A 13292-nucleotide genomic window follows, 5' to 3' on the forward strand; every position below is an offset into this window, starting at 1 on the left:
ATTACAAAAGCTGTAGGTTCACAATCATTTGTACCTGTATTGTTTTGCAAATTGCTTCCTTCATCAGCTCTAATTGCAGTGATCACTTATGTAGCGTTGTGAACTGTCACATTGGCTGCATGTAATTACATTTAGGATAACGCTTCATTGCCCTCCTAATGAATTCTCTGTATACGCACATACAGGTTACTGTTTGGTTAACATAATGAAGGACATTCGTTTTTGGAGGGCAGAATACCTGGGAGACATAATTGGTTATGACCAGAGTAATAGGAGTCCTAAGAGCAATGCATTAGCAGTTGTGAGGGGAGCAGCACCTTAAGAATGGATTTTTTGTCTATGTGAAATAAAGCTAAATTACAGGTTGCGTGTTCATAGTTATAAGAGAAGAAATGTGGAATAAAAAAAGATGGGAATGAACATTTTTCACAAATAACAGTGGGACAAAAGATTTCAATAAGTAATTGGAGACACTGCAGTAATTCAACATTACTGTCTGTTAGAAATGCCAATGCTAAGTACCATTATCATTATAAATTTAGCCGGCAAAGAAGGTAGCTGCAAAAACAAATTAAAAGTTGTATTACAGTAATCGAAATGCTAAATTAAAATAAATAAAACTTAAAATGTCAGTTTAGCTGTAGAAAATAGTGCTAAACATACTTTTGTGTTGGTCTCTAAGTAGTTGTACAAGACATTAGCTGAGATTGTTAGGTCCCCCGTGCTGAAGGGGTAGTTGTTATTCCACCCTTGTGGGCCAAATTTACGGCGCTCCGTTACACAGGAATGAAAAAAGCAGAGGGAGAAGAGCATCGAGTTGAACTCTTGTTCTCTGGAGCACATATCCAGAGTGTCCTGAAAGGAGAAAGAAAACAAGTGAAGATTTCAGTGACTACTACAGTCGAAGCATATTAGAAATAAAGCATATTTTCCATTTTACCTGGCTGAAGTTGCCGAGGGCTGCGTGCAAGCTGGCATTCATTCCAGTGGGTGGCTCGTTGGTGATTTTGATGGCATTTTCCAATATGCCTCTGGGGATTACATGCTGCTCAGGACATGGCGCGGGTTCTCCGGTGATGAAAACCCGATAGCTGGGGTTACTGTCCACGGCTGTTGTCTCCAGAAGAGCATCCAAAGAGGGCAGCCACTGAGCCACCAGGTGTACATTCTGAGCATCAAAATAAAGTAGAATATGTAACAGGTTGATAGAATTTGTGCGTAAATTTTATTTCATAGTAAATGCCATGAAAACTGTCTCTCTGTGTTCTGATCTGAAACCACTGATTTACTTGGCTACAGACTTTGCCTTAAAGGAGCCATTTAGTGAGCTGATCTAGGCAATTATGGTTTTTATTGAACCAAATTTATTTCCCCTGCTCCGGGGGTTAGATAATATCATTAGGTGCTTTATAAGCCAACTGGAACTGCTGCAGTCATTGAATAATAGGATTCCCTACCTGCAAAATGACCCAGTGTCCATGTTTAGAGGCATTTTTGAGAACCCTCTCAGCCATTATCTCTTGTCCCTGTCCCAGGGACACATTGTGCAAAGTTCCCTGGTCAATGGAAAATCCCAGTTTTAAACCTGCACACAAAGACAATTTTGAAAATCTGAGCATAAATAACAATACAGGATTTGTAACTAACAAAGAATATACATCATACCAAGTTTCTCTACATCTCTGAGTGGATCCACTCCAGGTGAGAGGATGAAGAACACAGGTGTTGAGGGACCGCTGTCTTCAAACAGCCTCTCAAATTCCAGCCTGGCACTGTCCACATACTTAGCTCCCATGCTTTCCTCTACAAATTTCCTGCCAGGAGACATCATCAAAAGCTCAGTTGTGTACAATAACTAGAAACACAAATGTGCTTTAGTGAGTTTACTCACCTTAGTGTGTAGGTCATCCGATCAGGGCGAAGAGCTCTCAGGATAATCAGCCTCTGGAGGGAATTCGTATTCTTCCAGTCTTGAGGAAGCCTTTCATTTTCAGGACAGCTGGACTCAACTATCTTCCTCCAGCGATTCGGTGAGCTCTCTATGTCTCTGTCAAGTCCACTGAAGCCCTCAATTGTAGAAATTGTCTGCAACAAAGAAACACACATTGATACTTCACTTAAAAAGAGTGAAAATATGAACTTTTCATTTGTCGAATGTGTCATCTTAATATTTACTGTACCTTAATGGCCCCCCAGGCAGACATAGAGAGGAACGGCACTGGACTAACTTTGCTTGCCTCCACGGGATAGCGCAGCAAGAAGTCTAATTCCTGCATATCAATCAGTTTCTCCTTGAGCTGAATCTGAGGAGAAGTACCAAAAGCAGTTTATTATGCGCTCTCTGTTATTGATAGAATTTCCACGGCTACTGAAATAAAAATGGGAAAACTCAGGAAATGGTGCTGGGTAAACTTTTACAGGCCTCTGAATGTGAAATAGCCACATGAAGGACAGCCTTCAGAGTGCCACAGTTTCCAAGATGAAAACAGTTGGTGCAATGACAGATAATTGCATTATGCCATCAGAACCAGCCCCCTTGTCAGAACCAACTGTGTGAGCAGCAGCCACGGTGCAAGGTGTGAGAGGTAATCAATAGCAGCGTATGGTATTCCTGACTGCTTTTAATTGAAGTTAATGTGGGGGAAGAAAAGTACTTTGATTGATGAGGATGACAGGAGGCCCCACCTCTGAGGCGGTCCTGAGTCCCTCACCTGGAAGGCAGTGTGTGACAAGAAGGTTAACTTGTCTCTCTCAAACAGGCCCTGGCTGGTGTACAGGAATACAGAATAGGTGATGGCCTCACTGAGGGAGCAGACTCTGGTCCTCACATGCTCATCCCATTCGGCACGCTCCATTGCTTTATTAAACACCGAGTTAAAGGTCTGGAATGCAACAAAAACGAGGACACCATGTGTATGCAAACAAGTTTTTTTGGACTGACATCTGGTATAGAGGGACATGTTTAAGCTCATTTTTACATAAAGATAAATAATAATTGCAAAAACCACAAAGCGATATCTGTCCTCTAAGAGCACTTCAGCGATAAAGGTTTCACCTTGAGAGAAAACTGGTACATCAGGTTAATCTTGCTGAGGTTGTCGATGATAAAGAAGAGGAGCGATGCTCTCTCAGCTGCTGGGCGGTATAGTTCTCGAGCCTCGTTGATCTTTCTCTCGTTCTCTCTGGCCTCCGCCACCTGTGAGTTCCAATTGCACAAAATGAGCTATTAGGCTCTCAGTCATGCTCCAAAACCCTCTCATTACACTTATTCCTAACTACACATCATTTGCAGCTAATGCAATAAAATGAGGTGCTTGCTGTTTATGACATTCAAAAAAAAACAACCGAGTGACAAAAAAAACAACAAAAAGAAAAATAGCCTTACCTTGCATTGAATGTGAGCGGCTGTAGTCTTGGTATTCTCAAGTTGCTCCACCAGAAAAATATCCCCTAGAAAATTACCATGGGCTGCAGAGAGGCGATTCAGCAGGTCATCTTCAAACCTTCTCAGCTCAATCTTGAAGTGGTTCTGCTGCGTGGTCAGCTTCGTCTTGGAAAATGTACTCAGAACAGTTCAAAACTGCACATTTTTCCTATCAGGTATTAAGGATTATCATGTAGACAAAATGCTTTACTCGAAAAAGAATGTAACTTTCATCTGTGGATTACCTTTAGTTCCTCCAAATCAGGTCTCTCCCGAGAGACTACCTGTCCCAGCAGCTGCTCCTCCAGGCCCTTAGGAGTCACGGTGAAGTTGATCAGGGTGGTCTGGGCCTGGAGCTCAGGAGGGAAATGTGGATTGGCCAACTTGGTGTGAAGAATGAGTTTAAAATTACTGTTGTAAGTGCACTCCTTGCCTCCAATTAGAATGTACCTGGATAATAGGACCACAAATATTTTTATTTATTTAATCTGAAGGACAATGAGGCCTCAACAGCATGTTGGTTATTTAGATTATAGAAGTAAGTGATAAAAAGAAGACAGCCTGGTATCGTACCCCCTTGTTAGACTTGTTACCTGGCAGGAAGTGTACTTAAAAAAAGCAAGCCATGATTATGATGAAGATGGTCTGAACTGCACTTCTGTTTTTGCCCTACAACTTTAGTTTGGCTCCAAATGTCACTTACCCTATAGACAAATATTCTTGAGTAAATATGAAAGATTATCATGGCACCAGCCAATATTTATCTGTTCCTGCATTTCAATTAAATTAGCAGTGGCTTGACGAACCTGGTGGCTTTTCATTTATCTCTAATTACCCCTTGGATGTCAGGCAAGGCCCCAATTTTTATGGCACAGGTTCCTCATGGCCTGGGTCTGGTTCAACTCTATATCTTCACAAGCCAGAATTAATGTACTATTGATAGAACCATTACTCCACCAAATTAAAGTCCTTGCTGATGGATTGGCTTGTAGTCTTCCGTCAGCCATGAAAGGAATAATTAGTATTCATTACTTCACACTCTACAACATTCCAATTATTAATGAACTTCAGCTGTGGAGACCTACGAGATCCATCATGGCCGCCCCAGCAGGTTGTATTAATCATCGACAGAAACAAGCGTGTGGGTCATCTACAAGGGATAAACTTATAATCAGATTTACTATGATGAATTGTTACGCCTGGACAGACAGGGCTTCAAAAGACGCTCGATGAACATTCGCCCGAATATTCAATATTCATGGTCTTACAAATATCAGAGCAAGAAAGATGTAAACATTTCTGAGTAGGAGATCAAAGCAGGACGTCAATATGTCGTATTTTCTATTTATTCTGCTGTTGCTTGTCCAGTTTATGGAATTTACTGTATTTTTCTTTGGTAACTGAGGTATTTGCAGAGCAGCTACTTTAGTGACACCAGTGGTTTGGAAATTTTCACCAGAATAGTGGTCGTGTTTGAAAAACCGAGTTTGAAATCAGAGAGAGTTGTCCTTTTTTTAATAATAATAATAATAATAATAATAATAATAATAACCACCATAAAAAGTCACCATATCGTCGTAACAAAGCTTAATTATTAGTGAACTACAAATGCACGAGTATCACCGCCAAAAGAATTCCCAGGGGCGATGATTTTGCAAAAAGATTTGACTGCTTCAAATTGATATTAACTTAATTGGTGGCTTTTTAGAATAGCCATTGCTTACAAACATTAAATTGTTAATTAATTAAACTCTGGTGATTACTAATAATAGTTGCTAATATTAGTAAGTACTAATTTTATAATGATTTTATTTATTATGAGGTTGTGTATATTATTATGTTTATGCCAGAAATTATATAGTTATAATGTTTTATGTAAAACATCATTACTGAGTAAAGAAATTCTATATTTAAAAATGGATGTAACCACTTTGATGACACACACAAGTTAGTAAACTCCGATTGTAAAGCCTTGGACTTGACATTTTTGCTCTCTGCATATTGATTTTCTGAAACTACACAAGACGGAGAGGAGAGGTGGAACTAAATGAGAAACTGAACATAGTGCACACACATATTGTAGCGACCTATTATAATATCCTGCTTTATCCTCCTCTTTGACTCTAATGGGGACCATAATTTACCAAATTTACTTGATGTTGTGTCACATTCAGCTCGTAAATTCATCAGGAAGGTGTTTACTGAGGTTACAGACCAAAGGAACCAGAGGGTAATTTTATACAAGTGGATATTTTCTTCTTTTCCAACCAGAAGTTCACTTGCTGCTGGCCATTAGAAAAAACTCCAACACTAGCTCACTTTTCAGACCTGGAAGCTAGATCCATCACTTTCAAACTAAGGACTATTACAACACCAAGCCAAAGATATAAACATCCAAATGTTTAACAAAAAACAAAAAACAAACAAAAACAAAAAAAAAAAAAAAAAACCCACAAAAATTAACAAATTTCAGTGAAATATGCATTTCTTGCTTTGTATGCTTAAAACAGATTCACACTACAGCCAATAAGGCACATCTGTTCATCAAGGAAAAGCTTGACTAAGCCAAGACTGCTAGAATGCAGCAAGACCAGACAAATCAGTAATTAATTTAAGAACTAAACAGTTCACTTGTCTCCAGTGCTTCACACATACAATAAAGCAATACCTATTATACTTATTATATTCAATTCAGTTTTATTTATATAGCTCCAAATCACAACATCAGTTGCCTCAAGATGCTTTATATTGTAATGTAGGCAGTGACCCTACAAGAATACAAAGAAAACAGAGAAAACTGCAACAATCAGAAAAACCCTTATGAGCTAGCACTTTGGCAACAGTGGAAAAGAAAAACACCCCTTTAACAGGAAGACACCTCCTGCAGAACCCACATAATTTCCTTAGGGATTAATAAAGTATTCTGATTCTGAATCAGATTCAGAACCAGGTTCCCGGAGGGGCAGCCATCTGCCACCACTAGTTGGGCTGGAATCGAGGGTCTAACTTAGTGGATTTATTGTTGGATGTGAGTCCTGTTTGTGTGTGAGAGTTGTTATAGTACTTGAAAGTAACTCTAACCATGACTATAAAGACACTGTATTGTTTAGGACACTATGATATACATTTTCTTTATATGATATTAATTTTTCATTTTCAGTAAATAAATTTAAATAGCAGCACTATTTGACAAACTTAATGATATAATTCACAAATATGACCCCACTCTGGTTAAAAGAAATCCAAATGTAGTGTAAATGTATAAATTAGTCCACAATTGCTCTAAAGGTACAGTATGGAGACAAATACGAGCAAACCACCTACAGTTACAGTGTTTAGTTAGGTTACTGAAGCTGACTTGAGTCTTTCATGGTGATAGACGACTTATGAATTTATTATGTTAGATGCCATTTTTCTGTAGGAGACAGGAGTCTTTTTACATAACCATGACTGTGCCGAATTCAGCCTTTACGCTTAGGCTAAGCTGTTCAATATTCATTGCACCTAAAGAATATGAGCACACAAATATACATCCATCACCAGTCTTGAGGGGCCAATCAATACGTTGGCCTCAGGGATTCAGGCGATGTGCCGCAAAATTCATTTATAATCTAAAGAGCAGGCAATAATAATGCATTCAGACATGTCTTACTGGTGCTTCAAAGCTCAGTGAGATTCAACCATCTGGCAAATGTGCTTCTATTGTCTCACACGACAGATGCATTGGGACAAGTTGTGGGTATATCGACTTATGAAGGAACGGTGATGCAAAAACCGCATATTGATTTAAAGCATTATTTGGCGTGCAACAGCACCAATGCTACGTAACAGAGCAGTAGTGGGTTTTTTTAATGATCTTTGCAAGCTAAAAAATGCTTAAACGTGTACTGTTCATGTTTTAGTACCAACCTTCCTTGTTTAATAGTTTTCCTGCTTAGTAGAGGCTCCAGAACCGGGTCTACCTTTTCTGGCAGGTTCTCTATCACGACAGTTTCCCCAAAGACAAGAGCTTGTTCAATCACATCTAAACAACTGTATAGAAAGAAAAAAAAACAAGAAAAAGAAACATGACTGGAGCTGCAAATTTTTAAGTTTCATGAGCACTCACTGACACGAGTAATACAATCACACTGTGACAGCAAAACTGACAATAATTTACCGCTTCTCACCCTTTCTGTCCAAGCTGCACCACCCTCAGCTCTGACGCTAGCTGATTTCTGATCCACTTGATGCCCTGCTGCTGTGGGTCGATGATGAGTGGCCAACGCTCACTGGTGGTCAGGATGGCCGCGTTCTCAATAGACATCCTATCATTTGGCAGACCCTGGTTATGCCAAGCAGCCACGGTGGCATCATCTGTAAGCATGAGGACTGGATCCAGGCCGTCTGTCAGGGGTACAGAGACCTGGAACAGAAACACAGGAATGATGTCATTTTGGTTCAAGCACTGGTGGCTGTGCACTCCAGTTCAGACTCAGAGAAAGAAGGATGGTAGTGAAAGTATGTTGCTTACATTCAGAGATCTAAGGAAAGGAATCCACTTGTTGTTAAAAAGCTCCACACGATACTGGCTGGTAAAGTAACCCATGTAGGAGACAAATGCTGACGTGAGGAGCACATCACCACACAGGGTTTTCTTTTGCTTTTCAAACTGGACAATTTTCAGGGACCAGCGCTCCTTCTCTGACTATAAGACACAAACAGCAAGCTTCAATATCATCTTTAAAAAATACACACAAAATACCAAAGAGAGCAGTCCATCTCATGACCATTTACATCAAGAAGTAAACAATCTGTGCTTCTGAATTATGTGCATCCTAGGCAGCTTCCCACTGCTCACATTTATCATGCAAACTAAGAAGATGTAAGCAGTAAAGCATACAACTGCAATTCCCTTACAATAACTCTGGGTGTTTGGCTGTAGATTCACTCGGCATCAATTTAGCATTCATTTAAACCTTCAATACTGTGACTGTGACAGCCTACAACAATAAATCACGCATGGCATTTTCTTACAAGGGGCTGTGGATCTAGAATATGTCACATAATAAATTCTCAGACAGTTAAAAATCACTATAATTTTACTCTAATGTATTATGGATTGCCTGTAATATCACTCAGTCTGGGGTGAGACATTGTTAATTTCCAACAGCTGTTGAGGCTTTGAGGTAAGTTAATGATTAAATATAGACGGCCTGATTTATTAGTCTGTACACTATTGCTTCCAGGTCAATGCCATAAAGACAAAACATTTATCTTGATATGCTTAAAAGCCAAACCGTTCCATGCAAACCGCATTTATTTTCTGGAATAAGGAAGTCGAACTTGCAAAATGGCCACTGAAATGACCATATTTTATTTCATATTAGCATCCATAAAGATAAAGATTTGGCTGACTAAAAAAAGACATGCAAAGGAATGCAGCAAAGTTGAATGTTATATTAAACCAGCTACATAAATATGCAGCTATCGACATTTATATTCTCCACATTCCATAATTTCCCATCTGCACTTTTTCAAATAATTTAAAAAAAAACAAAAACTTCTGAAGAAATAATTTTTTTACTCTTTGGACAAGCTCAGAAGTGCTCACACATCTACCACACAGACACAGGGTAGTGTTAGTGTAGACCTCTTGCCATTTCTCTTCACTCCTCAATTTGGAAACTGCTCAGCCAGCCAGTTGCCCAGTTCAGCCATGCGTTTTCAGTGGTCCAGCCCTCTCTACCTGTCTCACAAGTCCCCGGTATGCTGCTGGGCTGGGCTGTAAAATCTCCCTTTGCCTGATCTGCTCACACAACTGTCAGGCCATCCTGCCAGGACATAACAACTTCCAGTCCAGATTACTGATGCAATTCTATTACCAGCACCTCTCCATGCATATCTCCAGCAAATTGACAGTTAACTGTATGCCAGGTCAGCCCCAATGACACGACCAAACTCCTCTATCTCCCCTTGTTTACCATTAAGCCCTTGACTAGTCGGTTGGCCAGCTCTATGGTCTGGGTGGTACGCATCACCTCCTCCTGACAACTGATTTTCTCAGCTGTAGCCATTTCATACTGAGCTGTTATGTTCTGGAGGCTGGCATCAAGATCCTATAGAAACAAAAGGAAGGAAGCCATGCAAATTAAAAACGATAAAGAAAATGCAGTATTTAGACTGAGTGACTTAGGTAAGAATAACATTGTACTCACTGCCAACTTCTTTTGAAGTGCCAACAGTTTGGCTGTTGCTGTTTCTAGCTCTGCATTAGCTTGTGACAAGGCATGCCTTTTTGGAATCACCTCACAATAGATCTGCAAAATAAATAAAAAATAAATACAGCATGTGTGAAAAAAACAACAACTTTAAAATGAAGAATAAGATTTCTCATAGGAAACATAAGAAACTGCCTTAGAGTTTATTTGAATGCAATGGCTGACCTCGTAATATCTCACAATATTAATGGTCCAGGCACAAAGACCAGCTGCAGCTGTAGATTTGGTCCAAACTAGATCAGGGTGAAAGTCTGGGTTTCTCAGATATTCTTGTTTCACCACAGTCAGGCATGACTCAGGGATGTGCTCCTTATCATACGACATCAAGGCCTGCAGGAAATCATCCACCTGACACACAAAAACCAAAACAAATGAGACAGCATTTGATGAAGGCTGAAAATGGAACACAAATAGAGCATGTTGCGAATCATAACCACTTCAAACACTTTAATTCTTTGCTTACAAAAGAGAAAGTCCCACAAAATGAGGGTTATATTTGATTCCTCTCATCAACAATTCTTAGGATTAAGTCCTGTGGTGAAAAATTTTAAAAAGTGATACCCGAAGCTGGCATCTAAAATAATTAATCAAATGCAATTAAAACCAAACGTTTTCCAGTCACACTTGCATTAACAGAAGCAAGAAGCAGAGGAGGGAGGTTTGCACACTTGCTCCAACAGTGAGTGAGCAAATTCATAGAGCCATCCAGCTGTAATGTGAGCACTGGAGTTGGGCAGGGCCAGGGTCAAGGCCCACTCACAAATTAGATTGACATTAATCAGGCAGATGCAATTGACATGATGATGGCTTAACCTTGCCCATGAAGGCCCGTGCTGCCTTCCAGCTCCGATCCTTAGGCACTCGACCACGAGGGGCCAGCAGGACCATCACAGCTGCTGCTACATTGATTACTGCTGCCGGGGGGTTTGGAAAGGCCTTCAGCTCAGTAAGATTCACCTGAAAGAATATTATATAACATTATATATTGAGAAAGACTGCAAATTTTTACGTAATTCTGTCTAGTCTGATAAAATCTAGTACCTTGTTGAGGGTGTTCAGTGCTGCTGTGGCGGCTGCCAGTAACGGCTCTGCCTTGGATAGGTCATTTTCACACTCCTTCTGTTTGACAGCAATTTCTGCCTGGATCACAGCAACCTGCACAAAAGCAACCATAACAAATTGGATTCCACACATCTATTTAACAATGTGGTCTGTAGAGTGCAATGCCAAAGAATGTGTGTTATACAATATGTGACAGGACTAGTCACCTTTTGTGCCTCAACATCTGCAGCCTCTCTCTTGCTGCTCACCCTCTCAGTTTGCTGTCCAATCTTAGCAATCAGAGCTTCGATGTTCTCATTTTTAAGGGTCAGTTCAGCATCTTGGGATGCAAGTTTAGCTTTTAGATCTTCAACCTGTATATATAAGAAAGAAACATACTCACAATACTTCAATATGTGAAATACTTAATGTCATGGAAAAGCATAAAAAAGGAAGTACTGTTTGTTGTTTACCTTAGCCTAACATCTCTTGCCCAGAAATCAGTCGCCTACAGTGCAGATTAAAGATTTACCTGAGCAGCAGTGGTTTGGAGTTTCTGAAGGCCGCTGTCGAGTCGGTTCATCTTGTGCTGAAGCTGAGCCCGGCTTTTCTCCAGAAGGTTTCTGTACAGGGTGATTTGCTGGAGAAAGCTCTTGGGGGTGGTGTAATTGTACCTCTTCTCATTGCGCTGGTATTTTTCACTTGCCTGGTTGACACTAGTGTGAACATAGGCCATGAAAAGACTGATGGATTCCTGGACGGCAGGCTGTAAAAATAAGCAGACAAGGGGGGAGAGGGGCGAACAGGGTGAGCTGGATTGAGTGGAGTTTAACATCCCAGGCCTGATGGGAACTGAAATATTATCTTCATAAATTTTGAATTCATCTACAAGTTTTGCCATCTTACTTGGCCGGCCCTGACTTACTCAATCTGAAATTTAGGTGCAGCTAGCAGAAATGATTATGCTTTGAAACCTCTGTGAAAATAATGTGTTTAGACCACTGACGTGCAAGCTTGTAAAACATGCACACTGCTTACATTATATCTGGTGGCCTCCAACTTTATAAACACCATCTACTGTGACCATAATACTGCATCCTGACTTGGTATTCATCATACGGCACACAATGACACACAGCCTGCATTAATCACACAGTTAGTGATCAATTAAAGCAAAAACAAATGATCAGAGAATACAAGGATCAAACCTGACCATAACTCAGAATAAGCCATTGTTAATGATCACAGAGCCACAGGGAAAAAAATCATTATTAATTAAGATCTGACACAATGCACTTGACAAAGCGTGCTGTGCTCTGTTGAGATGCGACAGAAACTCTCTGATTGGCCTTGTGTAACAACTATTAGCAGGTTGTGCATTTCTAACTTTAAATGAATGATCATTTCATTTCTTGCAGTCCTGCCTCTTTAAGAAGATAAACAATCATTAACAATGGTTTAATAAATTACTTTACATGTACAGTTTCACATTGTTTTTGGTTTCTTCTCCTCTGCACCTATAAAGATATACTTTTCATTTGATTTGATTATACTATTTAAGCTCTCATACATATATTTTGGTTACAGGAGAACTTTAGTCCTACCTCCACCCTTGTGCACGAATCTACTACAGCTGCAACATCCCCTAATCTAGGGGTGCAACGATATTCGTATCGATATTGAACCGTTCGATACAGTGCTTTCGGTTCGGTACGCATATGTATCGAACAATACAACATTTGTAATTTATTTTATCAATTTTCCTTCTGACGATGCTGTCTGTGTTGAGCGCTCAGTGAATCTGTGTTCGACTACTCCGCCTACTGAGCGCTCAACACAGACAGCATAGTCAGAAGGAAGAGCGCAGGGCAAGCTAGCGAGACAGAAGTTAAGCTCTACTTGCAACAGGCAAATTGAACCTCATTCAGATCTGGCGTTTGGAATTATTTTGGTTTTCATGTGACGTATGACCCTGAAGGTAAGCGAGTCATGGACTAAAGTAAAACAGTATGTTGGATGTGCCATGCAATGCTCAATTACATTGGTGTGAACTAGTGTGTTAGCGCAGTTAGCTCGTTAATGTGTTGGCCGTCTAGCCCCATGCACGGAGCGATCGGCGGTAGCTCGTTAACGGAGATTTGCCGTGTTGTGGCGTTAAGGTCATTTCAACGAGATTAACCTGAAAGCACTAGTGGGAACACAACGAATATGACTGCACATTTACGCCGACATCATCCTAGTGCAAAGACAAGTGGAAGCAGACAAAAAAAAGCAAGCATGCTACTAACTTTAGCCGAGTCATTTAGACAGCTGTTAGCACATGATTCTCCTTATGCTGCTGAGAATATAGCCCAGAAGAAGCGGATAGTATAGCTTTTATTTTGGAAAGAGACATTTCTCTGTAATAAACTCTCTTTTCCAAAGATGAGTGATTCCTCAATCAGATACAGGGCTTGCAATATCGCTAGCCCGACGTCCTGGAGCTAGCGATTTTTTCAGTCGGGCTACCAAAATCTTTCTCTTCCCTGCCCGTCGGGCTATTGTAGGAAAAATATATGTCAATGCTT

The 13292-nt window shown here is 40.2% G+C and overlaps 1 protein-coding gene across 1 annotated transcript in view; it reads right to left on the reverse strand.

Annotated features, from left to right (window-relative positions):
* LOC308406095 (dynein axonemal heavy chain 11) overlaps positions 1-13292 on the reverse strand; it is a 41805-nt gene that overhangs the window by 4020 nt on the left and 24493 nt on the right. Inside the window, exons 56-75 of the mRNA XM_080896927.1 lie at positions 11258-11491; positions 10953-11099; positions 10726-10839; positions 10498-10641; positions 9850-10032; positions 9622-9723; positions 9388-9522; positions 7938-8111; positions 7594-7829; positions 7334-7456; positions 3670-3874; positions 3386-3550; positions 3056-3196; positions 2712-2882; positions 2181-2303; positions 1892-2085; positions 1666-1814; positions 1458-1585; positions 941-1168; positions 664-855 (exon numbers count right to left, since the gene is read on the reverse strand). Coding sequence (XP_080753053.1) covers positions 664-855; positions 941-1168; positions 1458-1585; positions 1666-1814; positions 1892-2085; positions 2181-2303; positions 2712-2882; positions 3056-3196; positions 3386-3550; positions 3670-3874; positions 7334-7456; positions 7594-7829; positions 7938-8111; positions 9388-9522; positions 9622-9723; positions 9850-10032; positions 10498-10641; positions 10726-10839; positions 10953-11099; positions 11258-11491 — 3288 coding nt within the window. The remainder of the gene's footprint in view (positions 1-663; positions 856-940; positions 1169-1457; positions 1586-1665; positions 1815-1891; positions 2086-2180; positions 2304-2711; positions 2883-3055; positions 3197-3385; positions 3551-3669; positions 3875-7333; positions 7457-7593; positions 7830-7937; positions 8112-9387; positions 9523-9621; positions 9724-9849; positions 10033-10497; positions 10642-10725; positions 10840-10952; positions 11100-11257; positions 11492-13292) is intronic.

The sequence above is a fragment of the Rhamphochromis sp. 'chilingali' genome (assembly GCF_963969265.1).
Source record: "Rhamphochromis sp. 'chilingali' genome assembly, chromosome: 11".
NCBI lineage: Eukaryota > Metazoa > Chordata > Actinopteri > Cichliformes > Cichlidae > Rhamphochromis > Rhamphochromis sp. 'chilingali'.